Source organism: Arctopsyche grandis, chromosome 13 (genome assembly GCF_051622035.1).
Source record: "Arctopsyche grandis isolate Sample6627 chromosome 13, ASM5162203v2, whole genome shotgun sequence".
Classification (NCBI taxonomy): domain Eukaryota; kingdom Metazoa; phylum Arthropoda; class Insecta; order Trichoptera; family Hydropsychidae; genus Arctopsyche; species Arctopsyche grandis.
Window position 1 is genome coordinate 16,995,144 of NC_135367.1, and position 19,063 is coordinate 17,014,206.

Genomic DNA, 19,063 nt, shown 5'->3' on the forward strand with positions numbered 1-19,063 from the left:
TAAGTATGAATTTAGAACAATTTTTTTTAACAAACTCAAACTCATTCTTAAATATAAATTAAAATTTCTACATATGTGTAATACTTAAATTCAAATTTATATATAATATATGTACGTTTGTATTGATTTTTGAAGTATGCATATCAATTTGTACGTGGATATTTTTCTGAATTGTATTTATTTATTCAATACAATAATTTCCAATCACACTATACTTTTAGTGAACGGTTGTCGGTTCCGTTCGATATTGGGCGATATCCACTAAATGACTAAGAGTGGGAAAATAACCGTAAAGACTTCATTATTCGACAAGTGAAGGGTGAAAGTTGATCAATAGAATGCCAACTTCACTTTGTGAGAGTGTATATTTGAACAAAACTCATCGTAGACTTACCCTTGATCTAACAAAAACCCTGAAGGAAAATCAATCATCAATGCACACCAGGGCAAGGTATCTTTGTACTATATTTTCATGAAAACAAATCGATCTATTTTAAATTAAATCACTTAAAAATTTCAAGTTATAACTTCCTTTATTCTGCTATAGAATTAGGTTTTGTCCACAAATTAAATAATGAGTACAATTTAACCGTTTGGAAAAATGTTGCAATATTTTTTGTATTGATTTGAATTAGTAAATTTCAGTCTATTATATTTTAAGAAGTATAAAAAATTGACTGAAATTCATTTTGTCATAGATATGTATTATAATGTATTATTACACGACACAATCATTAATATAAATCGATATTTTTCACAATACAACCTTGTCGTTTGCACATTGCAAAACGGCACACTATCGAACATGTAATGAGGCGATAAACTTTTTACCGCAGTTTTTTTTTTCTATTATCACACTATTTCGAAACAATTCACATATTAAATTTATAGATACAATGCAGAAAGGTCCACACTACAAACCTACGATATATTTCCAGGGTTAAGTCGAATAATGTTTGCCGCAAACAAATAATCAAGTCCGAGCAAACATTAATTCGACGTGTTTGGCTTAGATTGACATTTAATTCCCTCTCTTTGGATTTCCTATATCGTTTATATTGCGGCGAACACTTTTTCAGCCGCAATATATCTATACATATGTATATAATACATATTAATTTGTTTGACTTGCTCGCAATACTTACGTACAACTGTTATACTTCGAGCAGGATGCGAATATTTACGAACGGCGTTTACGCCCTTCTGCAGACGAAACTCGACCTTTTATATGACATTTTTCCAATAAGCTCCCACGATTAACTTCGTCACCCCTACCTCGCACCGAAAGTAATCCCTTCAGATGATTCATAGATGAGCCTTACATCAGGGAATTTAGATATTTGGAAATCGGTATTGATTTCAAGAGTGCCGTTTTAAAAATGCATCTATCTCAACACGCAAAGCACAGTCTTGAGCAAGTTTCATCCTCCCCCCGTGTTAGCTAATAGGTGCATAACGTATCCTGCCACCCCCTAGATTACTTTATGATCCTCCTTGTGTAAGGATAATGCTTCCCTAATGATATTACACCGTTATCTCCGGGCTAATATGGAAGTTTACTTCGTGCAATTTCACCTGTTTAATTTGTAGCGAGTATAAATTATTTCGTTCATACATTAAAATGTCAGACCTGATTTATATAATAATTTTGTTCAAAAATTATATCAAATATGGAGATAACCTTGTGTTTGTGTTTGTGTGTGTGTGTGTGTGTATTTCATTAGCGACATATTATGTCCGGAGGGAATTTGTGCGGTCGTTTAAGGGTTAATCGCGACTACCTTTCCGTTGTTTATTGGTCTGTTTGTATTTACATACAAAGCGGGTGTACTCTCGGTGTACCTAGATATGGTACATTAAGATACCAGATCGGTCTGAAGATGAGACCGGGACACGTGTGCGAAACGCTTTCGCAACGGGTACGAAGAAATGTTCATAAATATTTGCATATATTGTATAATACATGCATATGATATTCTAATTTTAAAACAATGCGTATGAATTCATTTAGTTCAAATTTTAATGTTTATTCACTTTTCTATTAATTTAAATATGAAAATCAGCTTGTAGGTACAGAATTGCTACCTTATAGCCTTGCAGGTTTTGAAATGTTTCTTTTTTTTGTGCAAGAAAATATTTTCTTTGTAATTCGTAATCATAAAGTTTTTTATATAAATAATTTTCTTTACAGTTTTTATATTACTATTAACTTTACAAGTATTTATAACGATATTATTGTTTCTTATAAAATAAATATAATATTGAATTCAATGTATATATTTTTTTCTTTATATTAACACTATTTGATCAAGATCAATGCTTCTAAAATAAAGTAAAAAAGAATTATATGCATTGGAAAAATCAATTGTAATATACATACATACATACATACATCAATGAATATAAACAATTAATTATGACTATCGAGCTCAAATTGTCTTTTCACAATATGATTTTTAATTGTGTAATCCATATTGAAGGCTTGCTTATACTACCTACAAATGTACATATAATAAGTACACGCGTTCTATTTAAATTTCACGCATATGAAGTATTATATTCAAAGAAAAACACGGCTAAATGATTGCAATACGAATACAGAGTTATTGTAGTAAATAATTTCTCGAGAAAATAACGTAAGGTTTTATTTTACCTGGATTACGCACAGGATGCGGTCGAATCACACAGGTAGCATAAAGATGAGCCAACGAAATCTCACAAACTTACTTATTTATATGTATAGAAGTGTACAAATACATACATACATACGTATATGATATTCGAGAAGATACGATCAACCCGGTCATGTTTCGGACTGAGATGTCACCGGCGAGATAAGCGAATCTTTCGAGCAATTTATTTTCTTGACGTTCCGTCATAAAAGTTTAAAAAACGACAAAACACGAATTGCGCAACGCCACAGTTTCATTCATGGAGAGTATCGTTACTTTTTTCGACGCCGCCATAAACCAAATTTATCGTGGCCTATTATTATAATTCATATGCCTACAGTTCGTATAGTATTTAATGTATGTAAGCTTTGGCATTTATTCTATTTTAATTGATATTTTTAAAGATTAAAATTGCGCTCGTATCTCATATGTTGACTCACGTTTTAACTGATTCAAAAAGACTTGTCGTTGTGTCGTGTGACAAATCACGCGCAACACGCGAAGAATGCCCTTTTGATATGTGTCCTTTGTCAGGACGTTATCGTTGAAGTCGTGTTTGCTCGAACAGGAGTCGGCTTTCGTTCTCAAAGGGTCCTTAAAACCATAAGGACATAAGGTGATATGATGCAGTTTGTCTGACTCTTTTATGTATATACATATGTGTGTATTCAAATAATCAAAATTGATTGAAATGTATGGGACAGTTTTAGAATTGATCTGTATGTTAAATGTATCAGTCCGAATCATGACCGGATTGATCGTATCTTCTCATGTCTGAAGAAAAAGTGATGACGTATATGTAGATTCGAAACTTGGGCTTTGAATGCCAGAATGCTGCATAAAATCCAATGCACTCAAAGATATATGAAATGATGTATGCTTGGCATAACGACTATAGATAGAAATCGGAATGAGTGAGTGAGAAGTATGACGAGGGCAGTTGATAAAATGGAGAGTAAAGAGATTGTAATGGTAATGGTGAGTCACGTGGAGAAGAAAGGACAATAGATGAACTATAGAAGTGCTCGAATGGTACCCGAGATAATGTATACGGCCGCACAGGAGATGGTTGGATGAAATTAGAAAAATGTGTGGGATGAGATTATGTTTATGTATGTATGTATTTATAGTAATGTAATAATTGTGCAAATTATTTTTCATAGTTTGACGAATATTCTGTGAAATTTCTTTAATGAATTGAAAGTTTTGAGCTAAATATTGCGACATTCATTTGTGAAGCTTCGTCGTTTTTAGTACGATGATTTTTTATTAGTGCTTGATCATGGCTAATTAATTGAAACTGCTTTAATCAATTTAAAAATTTTCGCATTGATAATTAATTAATTTGGCTAAAATTTATGTAAAATAAATTTAAATTTTGCTTAATAGCTAATTATATAAATAAAAATACTTATTATAAATAATTATAACCCATAACATACAATCTAAGGTGATTAAAAATTTATATACATATGTATGTATAATAGATGAATTATATTGTCTTAAGATTTTCAGGATTTCATTAATATTAGACGAATTTCTAATTTCATCCTGTTTCATGTATTACCAGTGGCGGGGCTCGTGCATATGAGTTGTGGCGCAGATTTAATTAAAAATTACGAAAAAATTGCATCTATAACTTGTGAATATAATTAAAATAAAAATGATTACATGTTTAACATACAGAAATATAATACAATTATAACTTATTAATGCCATTAATGCTTATTACCAGGGTTTTAGAATAGCCGGTACGTGCCGGTACGGCGACCCGCCACCTTTTATCGGCACCGGTACGCGACCCGCCATAAAAATTTCAAAAATTAAAATAGTATAAAACTTTAATTTTTTCGAAAAGTTTTACCACTTGCAATATCTTTCACCCGACAGCGCTCTCGATGACAAGGAGCGCTGTCGTGCATAAAAAGTCTGTCAGGATCAAGGATACCACCAGGCTTTATGTGAGGCACCAGATGTGTCTTTAGCACATTTAAATATTGGTTAAATATTGGCAAAATCGAGCGTACCGGCACCTCAACATTTAGCACTACACCACTGCTATAATATTATTTCTATATTATATTTCTGCTATAATATTATTTCTATATTATATTTCTGCTATAATATTATTTCTATATTATATTTCTGCTATAATATTATTTACATATAATATTATTTCTACTTTACTCTTATAAATGAAATAGTATTTTTATATTAATCGTATCCTTCTTTTTTACAAGCCTCATATCAGGTTGTTACTTTTAACATTGTGATGTTTTAATTTAATCTAACTCATAAATTTTAAATTGTAAACATGTATATATCTATCTATACACATATAATTTAACTTTTTTTATTTGAAATTGTTTTATATCTTCATCTTGGAGCCAATAAATATATATTTATTAATTGTTTCAGGTCCTCCAAGTCGACGGACGGCAGCGGGTTTAGCATTGGAATTGTTCGAACAGCATCAGGGTACACACATATTACAGGTAAATACTTATTTTCTTCTAATTATGCCATTTCGAAATATAGTCTATTGTATGTATAGTTGATATAAAGTTTTGTTAGAAATTCACTCCTGGGCGGTCGAGTCACCTTTCGTACGTATCTCCGGGGTTAAACACTTCTTCGGCGACTTTCATCCCCTTTCTCTCCCCCTTCGTCGGCGTCTTTCACCGCCTTTCCCCCCCCCCCCCTAACCACCCCTGTTTTCACCTCCCTCGGTGTCCTTCCCCACCCTCTCCTGTGCCGGGATAATGAAGAATGGCCGCCGGATCGTGACCCGAATGAGTATCACGAACCGGCCCGGGCGAATCCGCCGCATATACACAGAGAACGGGGCACGTACACGAGCGCAGATATTGACTGCACCTCGCGGCAAAAACACTGGTACGGCACGCCGCACGTAAATAACGGATCGGCTTTATTATCGACTTTGAGGGATTAATGATCCGTGTGCCGATATTTACTACCGTTTCGCCTTTATTAATTTTTTTGTTATGGTTTTTTTTTAAATAAATAAATTGATTTTGAATTGTTTTCAAATCGATTTATTTCGATTGTAAATAGCGTGGATTCGTTTTAATTGTTTTCTTTTTTTTAGTTGGTCTGAATGTCTCTATTTCAAACGCGGCTACGTATTGATTGCTTCACATTAAAAGTCTTCGATATCGATTTTTTTTTTAGCAAAACTAACACCACTATATTTATGTTTATTTAAGAATACTTAAAAAAGGTGGCATAGCCGATGGACCCAAGAGATTTTTTAATACTAAATGTTATAATACAAGAATACAAATATAAAATAAGATTAAAAAAAAAACAATAATCTAAATGAAATATATAAGAATAATAAAAAAAAATCAATATGGAAGAAAAAAGAATAAACTGAAAAAGAAAGAATTACAAAAACCCATTTATTTTCACGAATTTATCAAGTACATATGTATGTACATGTATTTTAAAGAGGTTTAGGTTACTATAAGTTTCTACATTATTTGGTAGACTATTCCAAATTTTAGCCACTCTATTTGAAAAGCAAGATTCCCTAATTATTTTGTGGACTTCAATGTATGGTGTATTTTTCTATAGTTTGTATCATTGTTTTAATGATTTAAAGGTGTGTTTTTGAACATGCTATAAATTAAATGAGTAACGGTTTAATGATTCTTTGGTATTTAAGCTTTTTATAGATTGTATATACATACATACATTTAAATTAACGAAATTATATATAGCGCTTAATAGTTATTCGTCAAAAATTTTGTATGGTTTGTAGAATTGATACCATCTGATAGTGTGTCACTCGGATGTTGTTCTACGGTTGAAGGCGCGTTCTCGCTTCTTGTTATTAACATCATACAAAACAGGGTTGTGTTTCCTCGGTTGTATACCAACATATTGGGTATGGTCTTCTGTGGAATATATACTTATCGGCTGATGAGGTCCATTTGTGGTGATGTTGGAGAGCGACCGTTGCGCAAGCATCTCGCCCGCCTGATCACTGACCATTAAATTGGATATGTATCATTATCATTGTTGGACGTTTTTTGCTACCGAATCGCCTGAGCATGAAATAAGTTTGTTTATTGTCATACACGCAAGTTTTTCTTTTTTTTATTATTTATTTTGCCTCGCCTGGGTATGTATTGCGCTTTTTCTTCAGAGACGATCGCGTTTTCTTTCGTTCTATCCGTCTCTGTCTGACTTCATTGATGTTTGCTATACCAGTCTCTTTCTTTTGGGTCTATTCGCCTAAAGAACACCTTGGTTAGTCAGTTTTGACCCTGGAAGTGATATTTTTTGTCATTTGCATTTTGTCACACTATGATCACGTTCGCTACTCTGCTCTGCTCTGCTATGGCACACGCGACAATAACCTTGCTCGAAAATTTCTCGAAGATGACTATCGTTTCTTGAAAATTTGATTTGCATATCACTTGGGTCGTTCGTGAAAAATTCGCACTTATTCTGTCTGCAATATGACGCTTCAAAATTTGCATCTCATATTTAAATTTCAACATATTTTCAAACGAACTAGTTTTCTATTCATTCTGTATATGTAAAATATGATTTAATTTTTATTTTTCACATACATACATATATTACAATATATGTACAAATATATAATATTAATATATAATATACATATGTTCAAACTGAATGCCTTCAGCAATAACAATAAACGTTAAAAAAAAGTCAATCAATCTTACAACAGATTTCCATAATTCTAATTATAATTCTATTAATTATAATTATTGAATCGTTTCATTGAATAAAAGATCCAGAATAAAAATATATTTATAAATTTGCATATCAAAATCTAATATTAAAATTTAGATGCGTTTCGCAAGTCAATGTCGGGCGCATAAAGCCAACGATATTTTTTTACGACATATGAATTAATTTTAGCGAGTTTTTTCGGCAATATATTTTTTGTTCGTTCACCTTTTTTCGAAATGTAGGAGAGCTTTGTTTTGGCAAAAAAAAACGAATATATAAAGGAAAAAATGGTGCAATTCGCAAAACAACGAACGTCGTTTCCCAACCGGAGCGACCGCAATTCGAAATGATTCGAATTTGCATCGCAGTGTACTATATACTAGGTATACTAGTAAGTACACACTGGGTTGTGCAATCGATCAGTTGCACCATTTTGAGTGCCTGGTTCTGTCAGAGATCTGCGTGAATTAGATCTGTGAAACTAGATATATAGAGATAAAGTTGCAACGAGATAAAGCAATGAGATAAAGCAACCCTAGATAAGTCGCAATCTGTAGGAGGCATCTTTCGACGAATGTTTCAATAGGTTGAACTGTTATTATATTTTATTGATATTTATTATGAAATACAGTGCATTTTTTTATGATCTTTTTGATATAAGCACATAATAAAAACATTTTACAAATTGAATATTGAAAACCGTTGCTCAATTGATGCGTCATTGTTAGACGAGGTGAGATAAGCTTTTCTTTAGTCATACAAGGCGTTAAGAATTTGTTAGAAAATTGTGAATTTTTCAACTGTTTCCTAATAGACATTGTTCACAGATGTGAAAAAAAAACGTTTATAGTTTCGTACAATGAATGTACTGACGTTAATTTTCGACTAAACAAGACGACGCGTTTAAAAAGAGAGGCGCGCGCAATAAGAGAGACGTTCGTTTCGTCAATTCCGAAATTGAAACGAACAAACGAAACAGAACGAAAAACGTAACGAATCGCAAAACGACATATAAAATCTATTTAGGAAGACTTCGATTTTAGATCGACGTGAACTCTTACACGGAACCTCTTTTCCATTGTCGACGAGCCAGTTTTGTATTCGGGACGCTTTGACGCCGAATTAGACGCCGATTCTCTTCGTTCGAAATAAATTTTCACTCGTTCAATTCGACAAATGGGCCACTGTATCGCCTGCTATCGCTCAAGTGTATTCTTTCAATTTTTAAATTATTCATTTGTTAAATTATAAAGTAAAAATTCAGTCTCACGTAGCGTTCTACATTAACAATGCTGGTATTCGGCCGCGATAAGCGCTATCATATTTTCCGCCTTTTTTGGAATAATTTTAACATTTTTTTTCAAAAACAGAGTACAGATAAACGCCCACATGCGCTCCGAATCGTAAAACGCAGTCCTCCGGTGAAATCTGTTCAATATATTGTACGTATATAAAAGTAGCCGCGTGCCGGCAATGGAACGTGTATCAAATCTGTGTTGCGGATCGCTGCACATTGGCGCAAAAAAAACTCTATGTCTAATACATATTTATAATAAAGTGAATAATCGAATGTTGAAAAAATCAAGTGTGTTTTCTTCGCCTTGAATCTTTAGAAATCTCTCTCAAATAAATATTGTAAAGGAGCTTTTTCTCGTGCTCCAGTTTGAGCAGAGTACGCACGCTTTACGCAAATTCCACGTTTCGAAAACGAACACCGTAAAATCGCTCTATTTTACATATATTTTTTGCTATATTTATAATATTTAATAGATTCAACCTTCGTCTAAACATGAAATGGACAAATTTAAATAATTTCAAAATTTTGAAATGAATTACATACTGTATAACTATGCATTACACAAGTACTTGGGTTTGTCATAGCTGTTAAATATAAATTTATGCCAAAGTACTGTTTTAAAATATATAATATGATAATTAGTGTCAGTACGAACGTATGACTAAAAATAAATTTATGTGGAATTGTGATTCATTACCGCAAAATTTGCATTTTTCCGATTCAAACGCCAAAAACAACAGTCGAATTAATTCCAATTGTCGCATCTGTCCGATTCTAATCGACTGCTAAAATTTACGATTGGAAAAACCGGGCGCGTAACAAATAAGTAAACAATGTTTATTTATTATATGCACATGTAATTGCATACTTACAATTCACAATACTCATACACTAGATAGCACACATCCTTTAAAAACTACCTTAGTTTATCTTACATGAACTTGTTTTTAATATATTAACTAGAGCTGAAAGAGTTCGATCGGAAATGAGCCAAAATTAGGTACTATTGTTTCACTCTAACTAAGGTTTTTTTTAAATTATATTATTCTTTCTACCTCTAGGTACATACATGTTGATATATATAATTACCTGTTTTTAAATATTTTCTGTTTTTGTTTCAGTCGCTGGACGGATTTGCACTTTCAGTAGCGGCAGATGGAAGGTTTCTATACATTTCGGAAACCGTTTCCATATATTTAGGATTATCACAAGTGAGTCTTATTTATTATTATCAATTTAACATGTATTTGAAATCTTTTTTTATTCATATTACCCCATTATGTCATTACGGGTTTCCCCTGAGCGACATCTTTGATATTAAACTTGTTTGGTATTAAACATATTCAAAAAGTGGTGGCATAGCGGGTAGGACGATTTTTGCCAATTTGATGGAGGAACTGTTTCAACAATGAAGTCTCGATTCCTATCTCGATTCCTATCTCGATTCCTATTGGTCTGAATGAATGATGAGCATATGCGAAACTTATTGGTATATGTATATAGAAATCATATACTAAATAGAAATTTGTTTTCAACTAACTTGGTTTCAAGACATCTGATCGTAGATATACATACATACATACATATGTAGGCTTATACGAAAATAGATGAACGTAAAAGTTTTAATGTGCCGGTTTGTTTGCCGATTTTTTCTACTTGTATTTAGTTCGGTAGCACTTCCGGATGCTGCGTCTAAGATTTAATTGTTGGTCATGTATTAAAGCTCGGTTTTAGTGAAGGTACGTGTCGGGGCGTGAGGCGTGTGTCCGTCCACAGAGGAGTGTTACGCGTCTCGACCACGTAAACGTATCTACGTGTTCGGCTTTCCAACTGGAAACGCAACAACGCTCTCGGTCAATCGGTGCCCACGTTGACAACACCTGACCGAATTCACGTCCAACCTTCAAATCTTCAATTCGAAATCACATCCAAGTATATCGGACGTATCTACTGGAAGATTCATGGATTAGATCCTCGTAGAAGTCAATAAGTTCATTGAATTTAGGAGAGTTTCGATGTTTGGATGGGAGCGTGACATGTTGGAAAATCGTTCGAGAGGTCGTATAGGATGATGATGTGATGTTTTCGTTTTAATAAGGGGGTTGTTAAGTATGCGTTGAAGCGGTTCAGAAATAGCCGAGGTGAGCCTCATAATCGCCGCATGGTAAACTTGGCGGATTACAATAGCGAAACGGTGGTACAGCGCAGATTTGAGAAGTTCGGTAGGTAATCCTCGGTAGGAAACTTCGGTAGGTAATCCTCGGGAAGGGATATTCCGGCTCACGTCTCCGGTTCATTTTTCATGTGGAAAATCCGGACCCGCGATAAAATCCTCTTAAACTTGATCGCGAGCCACGCCCGCTTATACTCGTAAAGCCTATTTCTATACATTACATGTATGCATGTGTGTTACCATTTAGCTTATTGTTTACTTATTGTCTTATATTATGGTAAATGTATTTTTATAATGATACGACACTTTAAAGCCCATTCATTATATAGCAATTTTCCTTATTAAAGTTACGTATTAGTTTCTTTCTAAGCATACTAATGATTCTGTTTTCAAAATATCAACCAATTTTTCCTCTATTACATGTTAATTTAACGCTTGCCTACCAAAATCATTGAATAATTTTATACTTTTAAATCAGAATATTTGATTTAAACTTTATTGTATGTATACAATACGATAGTTATTATGTGAGATGATTTGAGTTGATGTCGATCTTAATTGATCCAGTTATTTTTTGGTTTATGCGTTCCATTCACGTGACGACACGCCGAACTTGGTTCAACTAAACCAAGGAGGGAAGGAAGAAGTGGAAGGGGATGAAGGGATGCTTGTCCGATGCGGGTCACGTGCGTGGAGCCCGCGTGCCTCACATCCCCGATGTCTCAAAACCTTCCCCTTCTCGTCTACCTTTCCGACCCCCTTCCATCTACTCCACCCCCTCAATATTCACCCACACGCCGTGTTTATGTGTATATAATATGTTTACCATTGTTCGTGCGAAATTCTCTCGGAAAACGTATGGAAATGGATGCCGGAACAGGAAATATCGCAGCATCCATCAACGGCCGTTTAACACCCTGCAGCCCGGTGCCGCGTAAAACTTGACTTTTTATTATTGAAAATTCCCGTCGGTGAAATTGAAAGCTCCAGCATCTCGCTGGTTCTCTCTCTCTACTAGACGTGTGCTTAATATCGGCTGGCTGGTACGATCAAGTTTGTGCATAACGACGCAACTTCTCAGCCAACTCCAAATTACGTGAGAATGGCCCCCGAGTTCCGGAAAGTTCCGGACGCGTGCGGCTCACACCGGTCGTCCTAGGGAGAAAGGGATGTTGTGAGGGAAGAAGAGAGAGGTACCGAGAATAATACATTTTGCAGATAGACGTGCAAGCTGCACTTTTACATTTTAAATTACGAGTGAGTCGGAGTCGTAAAACGTGCCAACTTTGAAAATACGATCGTATATGTACATATGTAGATATACCTTATATATGCTCTTGAGAATCCAAAACGCATGCATGAAATTATTTTTTGATGGGTTTTTGCTACGATATACACTTTTTTATATTTTAATCTCATATATAACGTAATCTAATATACGATTTTATAATGATTGTCAATTTAAATTTGTTATGCTTGTTGCTTTGATGAACAGAGAGATCTTATAAAATAAAATAAGACAGAAATAAAAAAACAGAGAGTTTTTATAAAATAAAATAAGGGATATTTACTTAGTTTTCCATAAATTTCATAATATATCAACATCTCAATCAATTCAGAATCTTTATATGTATACATAAATATGTACATATGTGTATATTTTAAACTTTGGTGCCCTTATTTTATTGTGAATTATTTTTATTTTAATGGGGAAATAGTATAACTAATATTAACATTTTTCAATTATCATAATTAAAATTTTTAGGAATATTATATTTTATCAGACAAATTTGTAAAGCGGTATACGTATACATTTTCTATCAACAACACACAACGAAAAATATTTTGGGCCTCTATTTGTACTAGGGTTTCTGATTTCCCGAAGCTTGGGATCGTTTCCGGGATTCCCGAGATCCCGGGACATATGATATATACATACATATGTATATATATTTTTTGTATTTAATTTATTTTTTTTAACATTTTTTATTTATAAAATATTTAAAAAAGTAAACAATATATCTATTAACTGAAAAAAATTTGATTATAAAAGTAAATTTATTTGAAATAGCTTCTTAAGAATACTAAAATACTTAAATGATAATACGAAAACCTATTTCTAGATGTGGCGCAAATATTTCAAGCAATGGAAAATTCTCTTATATTTCAAAAGAGACGAAAACATTTTTTTAATTATCTGTTTTTTCTCCCGTCAGCATATTGTATATACATATGTACATATATTTTCATTTCTGTTTTTAAGTCGAGGTTATTTTAATTTACGTTATCTTGTAGATTTATCTTTGAAAGCTCCGTATTTGATTCTTCATTCATCGTCAAACACACAATTATCTCATCTTCATCAGAATCTAAAAGAATTTATTCAGTTTTGGAATCGTCAATACAAAGAGCCTTGTAAAAAGAATACACTCGTTTCATAATAGTTTCATCGTACGATATACATATGTATAATATTATACATTCGCCTTCATTATACCATTTTGATTAAAATATTTTTCCCGAGATTCAAGATAAGAATTCCCGGGATACGGAAAATCAACATTTCCGTGAATTCCCGGAATTTTCTTTCCCGAGTCAAGGGCGCAAACAGTACTTTGTACTGGGCCTTGCACCTTTGCAACTGTTTCACCAGCCTAGTTATGGCACTTCTTACATTCAATTGTATTTTTTTTCAAAAGAAAACCCCATTCGACTTATAAACTTAAATAATTTTATGGGTTTAACTACATTATGAATAGTGTTCATGGAATGGAATTTCCATTGAACAACAATCACTCCATATACATATGTACATAATCACAAAAAATACATACCTAAATAAACACTACGATAGTAATCCTATAAAATATTACTAAATGTTTACTATACATACATACATACATGCATACATTCAAAAGTGGGTACTTTCATACGTATGTAGGAAATCGTAAAATTTCCAACGTTCACATAAAAAGCGTGGAGGACGCATTACATATTACATATAATAAAGCGTATATGTATGTTTATAAATTACCTAGACTGTATATATTATGTATACGTACATATATAATTTCATAGACGTTAGACACGAATTGGCCGCAAGCGAGTACATCAAAGGCAGGTGAGTGGCGGCACGTTTTGAATGTCAATTGGCACGGGTGCATAGGCAAGCGCCAGGGGCTCTCAAATTGGGGGCCGCACACCTTCCTCACCTCACATATCAATTACCGGAGGCAGGCCTAGCAATTAAGGCGGACCCTGGACCCGCCCACTGTTTGTTCGGACTAAATTGAGGGGGACGAACTCCTGTCCGTACACTGTTAACAATTTCAAATTCGAAGCTGTACAATAATTTAATTATTTAGTATATGTAAGTTTCGTCGCAGTTGCATTTTGTATGCAAATTTTGTTTTATTTTTTTAGTTTTTTTTAGATCGGTTCTGTTTTGAACGCTTCGTATGCTGGTGCCTCTATGTGATGCACCTGTTGTGATGCACTACTGCTGACGTTTGATTGCGATTTATATTGCATTATTTGTAGTGGTTTAGATTTGCTATTTTGTATAAGTAGTTTGAATTTTAATTTTGAACTAATTAGTTATGTTATTTTAATGTAATCCACCGTGAAGAATGTCAAATTTCCCTCCTTTTATGAAGTGGAAGATTTTTTAGATAGAAAAGATATGCCATCCAATGTATTTTTACAGAAAATTTAGTTTTACATTTCTTAAAACAGCATTAAAACACTTAAAAACTTTCTAAATAGTAATAACAACAATGAAAAATTAACTAAACAATACTAGCAAATTCCAGATGACTTAGAAATTCCAGAATGAGTAAGGCAACAGTACTGTGGGATTTAACTAAAGGCCTTGGATAATCTAAAAATGAAACCCAAATTCCTATATTACTTATTATTAACATAATTAAAGATCAAGTTAAACTCCAAAGCTTCTCACACGATCAACTCTAAGTTATTGATTAGTATTGATAACGAAATTAATCAATATAGGGGATGTAACATTGAGATATTACATTGAGAAATAATTGGTTATTATGCAGTAGTTATATTCTTGATACGAGGCATGTATGTATTGTATGTACATACATAAATATATACAGAAGTGGTTAGGAAACATTTTCAGTTGAATTTTTAAGATTTTCTCATTCTTCAACGACAGATTCTTCATGGCAGAATATTTTTATTATGCCACCAACTATTCATTGAAAAATCAATTAAGACTATATTCATATTTTCATTTCACACATCTACCAAATTAGTGACTTATTTTACCATATAAAATGAGATCTAAAATATAAGAATCTTAGATAAATATGTTCATATAAGTAAATATACTTTTTCATATGCTTTAAACTATATCATTTGAAATGTGAGAATTACTAACTTTGACCTCTAATAAGCAATGACACGAAGGTCTTAATCTTCGTTCATATGTATGTATGTATGAATATGTACATATATGTATGTTGTGTTATCGAAAAAACTTGAAACAAAATGGCGTTCCAAATTAAGATGGCGATATGAATAAAACTTTCGTATGCAGCGTGTGAAGTAACCAAATCGGTTGCGTAAAATATTATATTTTATTGTATACAGTTGTATATAATTTTTAACCCTCTACCCGTCCGTCATCGCCGTTGAGATTTACCACATAACGCCATTGAACGTCGAGAATATTAAACTGAAAAGTTGAATAAATTACGTGAAAAAAATTCCCATAGTCGATATATATAAGGCCGTTGACGATTCATTGTTTTACGTGACGAGATTACTACCCAGTGTCCATTTCCTCTCGGCCCTGCGCTTTCGGCAATTAAAAGGTTAATAACATTTTACATGGCGCATGCCACGTCGTCGTACAAATTCGATTCGAAGATGTGTGTATGTACTTATTTATTCACGAACTATCGCGAGTGGGAAGGTTGACTCTTTCAGCTCTCTTTTGACGATCCATCTAAAATGCAACCCGTAACCTATTGAATATATTGAAAAATTGCACATGTTTGACATGTACACAGTATTTTATGTATTGCTGTACTTTGAAAAATATCGCAGGTCATTTTAAATTACTTTGCGCAGAGTTGCATTTTAAATGGATCGTACAACAGCATATCGGACAGGAAACGACTTTTCCCGGTGGTTAAATATTTATTTTACATCAGCCCACCAGGAAGACGCGATACTATCAGCTCTCCAAGTACGTGAGGAAAACCTTAAATTGTCAACAGTTATTGTAATCAACCATTTAATGCAATCTTTATTCTAAGACAATTACATTTTTCTTATAATTTTTTGGCAATTCATATGTATGTATATTATATATTCAAAATAAAATGCAATCGGTATAAACTGCACTCATTACAATATGCGGCGACTTTTATATTGATACTCAGTATATGATGCCCGGCGTTTCTCTGGATAATTAAAGTTGGAAAAAAAGCTTCAACGCCCATCTACATATAACCCGTCTACGATTTATATTGATACTCAGTCTATGATGCCCGGCGTTTCTCTGGATAATTAAAGTTGGAAAAAAAGCTTCAACGCCCATCTATATATAACCCGTCTACGATTTAGTATTCTAAAGGATATGAGATTGTATATATGTACATGTCAATGTCATATTTATTCATTTATTTTCATCAAAAAACATAGAGGTGATCTGAAATTGAAGAATTTCCCGGATTGTAGTCATTTGAGAAAATCCCAAATTTACTTTATTTAAATCTATCTATCCAAAAATTTCACATGTTTCTGTACATCATTGGATCTAAATATCACCAAATCATTATTACGGGCTATACACGTGTCGGTCTACGGTTTAAAGAATTGAAATTCTGATCCGGCGTCTACAATGTGACCCTTATTATATTGAGTATGTCGTATGGCACACACGACGTCAATCAATCTAAGAGATACGATCTTCAAATTTAAGCAAAGTAGAAAAAACCGACCGCGGCATTTGAATACTAAAAATCCGAGCTATCAATATGTGTGCAATGTCTCTGTCGATATTCCGAATAGGAAATTAGCGCCTATAAACCATAATCGTTTAGTGCACTCTTTAGAACCCAAGTAGCTCCGATTCGATATTAGTTATTTTGGTATTGTTTCCCGGGAACGTTTCACATGCAAATCATTACAAGGAATCAATTCAAATACGAATAAAATAATTCCATCTTTCGAGGGGGGATACTGACAGTACGTGATTCGAGTGTTGAATCATTGCCTATCAGCTTTATTCACATTCTTTAGAATACTGAATAAATAATAATAAAAAATACTTTGTCGCTTCACTCATCTATTGAATTACGTAACGTTTTATTTCGTCGCATTCAATTTTATATGCATTTTTATGATAATAGCTATAAGTAATGAAATCAATGGAATAAATAGCCTATGATTATTATTTTAGTACAATCTACTAATCATATATTGTGGATTTATCTTTGATTTAATTAATATACTACCTGATTTATATACATAAATCATAATAATGCATTTCAAACTTTCTTCTAATAGTATTGTATTATCTTATACATAAATTGTATGCAAATTGAGGCTCGACTTTACACATCTCTCTAATGGTCTATTCTAATTTGATTGAATATTTTTAAATGTTAAATTAGATTAAAACACTAAACATTTAAAACGATTCGCCATCCTCTACTGGATGAAGCCTCTTCAACACCCTTCTCTCATATATCTTACTTCACTCTCCTTTTTATGTCAACTACCCTTATCATACTTCTCACCCACGTATTCCGTATTCTATCTCACTTCGTTATTACTAGCATACTGCGATCCAAACTTCTTTGAGTGCACTTGACTTTATGCAGTTCAAAACTGGCGTTCAAAGCCCAAGTCCTGCAATCAAACGTCATCAATTGCATCTACCATCTTCTTTGCGACCTTCCTTTCAACCTTTTACATTATCTCGGGTACCATGCCAGCACTTCTTTCGTCCATTCTTCTAACTTTGTGACTCACTCATAGCAATTTCAATCTCTTCACTTTCCATTATATCAACTACCCTTGTCATACTCCTCACCCACATATTACGTTTCCTATATTTCCTCCTTGTTTCGAACATACGGCTATCTATCCATACTTCTTTGAGATCTCCATTAAAGAAACAAATTTATTATCTGTTATTATATTAATAACATTCTTAATTCAAGATTGCAAACTAGTTTTCAACACTTCATTGAGGTTTTATCAAAACATTCTAACCATATTTCAGTACTATGTAGTATGTATCTTGTCATTTGACCCGCACGTACTTTGAGGACGCGATCCGACGTTCACAGAAGGACAGACAGACGTCTTCATTCACGGACGGGTCTACGGCGTCACGTAGTAATAATACGAAGCCTCTTTCGAAGGAGAGCGTCACTTACGCGTTACGAAACGCGTCGACGACGGCGTCACGTGCCTTCACGTCTAACAGTAGTTAATGCGACGGACGCTAATTCGAATCGTTGCATGTGCATCTAATAAATAAATGCACAAGCTCGTCCCACTATTGCGTAATATGCCTGTAACATTTCGACAATTGTATGGTCTGTTTGCGACATGGACGTCGATTAGATCGATCAGAACGCACGAGGCAGACTCGATCTGCGAAATATTGGCGCTTAGATTTTGATTAATTTATTTTGATTTACAACCGTGCGATTTTATTTTTTTAAACTGTATGTAATGATTTGGACTCGTGTTGATATTGTTTTATGCTTTTCATATGTATAAAGCGATAATTTTATTTTATAACGAATTTAATATACTAACAGCTCAGAAATAGCTACATATATACTGTATTTATACACAGAAACTACCATAAATATACAAATTTCATAGCTTTTACCAAACCCAATTGAGATCAAATTTTGTAAATCTATAATTTGTATAATTTTACATTTTTCTACTATGCAAATTCACCTCTTTCAACTTAGCTGTCAAATTGTCTATACACACTCGCATCCTATTTTCAAACCATAGACGAGTTTTAGAATGTTTTCGAACCCTTTATTTTCAATTATGTATGTCTCTGAACAACGCCGGCTAGTATTTCATATGATTCGATTTTTAATATAAATAAGAGTTTACCATATTTGAAAGTGGTAAAAGTCCACATTTCTTCATTTAGAGAAATATTTCGCAATACATTAAGAA

General features: G+C 33.3%; 1 protein-coding gene across 1 annotated transcript in view; it reads left to right on the forward strand.

Annotated features, from left to right (window-relative positions):
* trh (PAS domain-containing protein trachealess) overlaps window positions 1-19,063 on the forward strand; it is a 236,811-nt gene that overhangs the window by 197,423 nt on the left and 20,325 nt on the right. Inside the window, exons 5-6 of the mRNA XM_077444969.1 lie at window positions 5,091-5,167; window positions 9,819-9,908. Coding sequence (XP_077301095.1) covers window positions 5,091-5,167; window positions 9,819-9,908 — 167 coding nt within the window. The remainder of the gene's footprint in view (window positions 1-5,090; window positions 5,168-9,818; window positions 9,909-19,063) is intronic.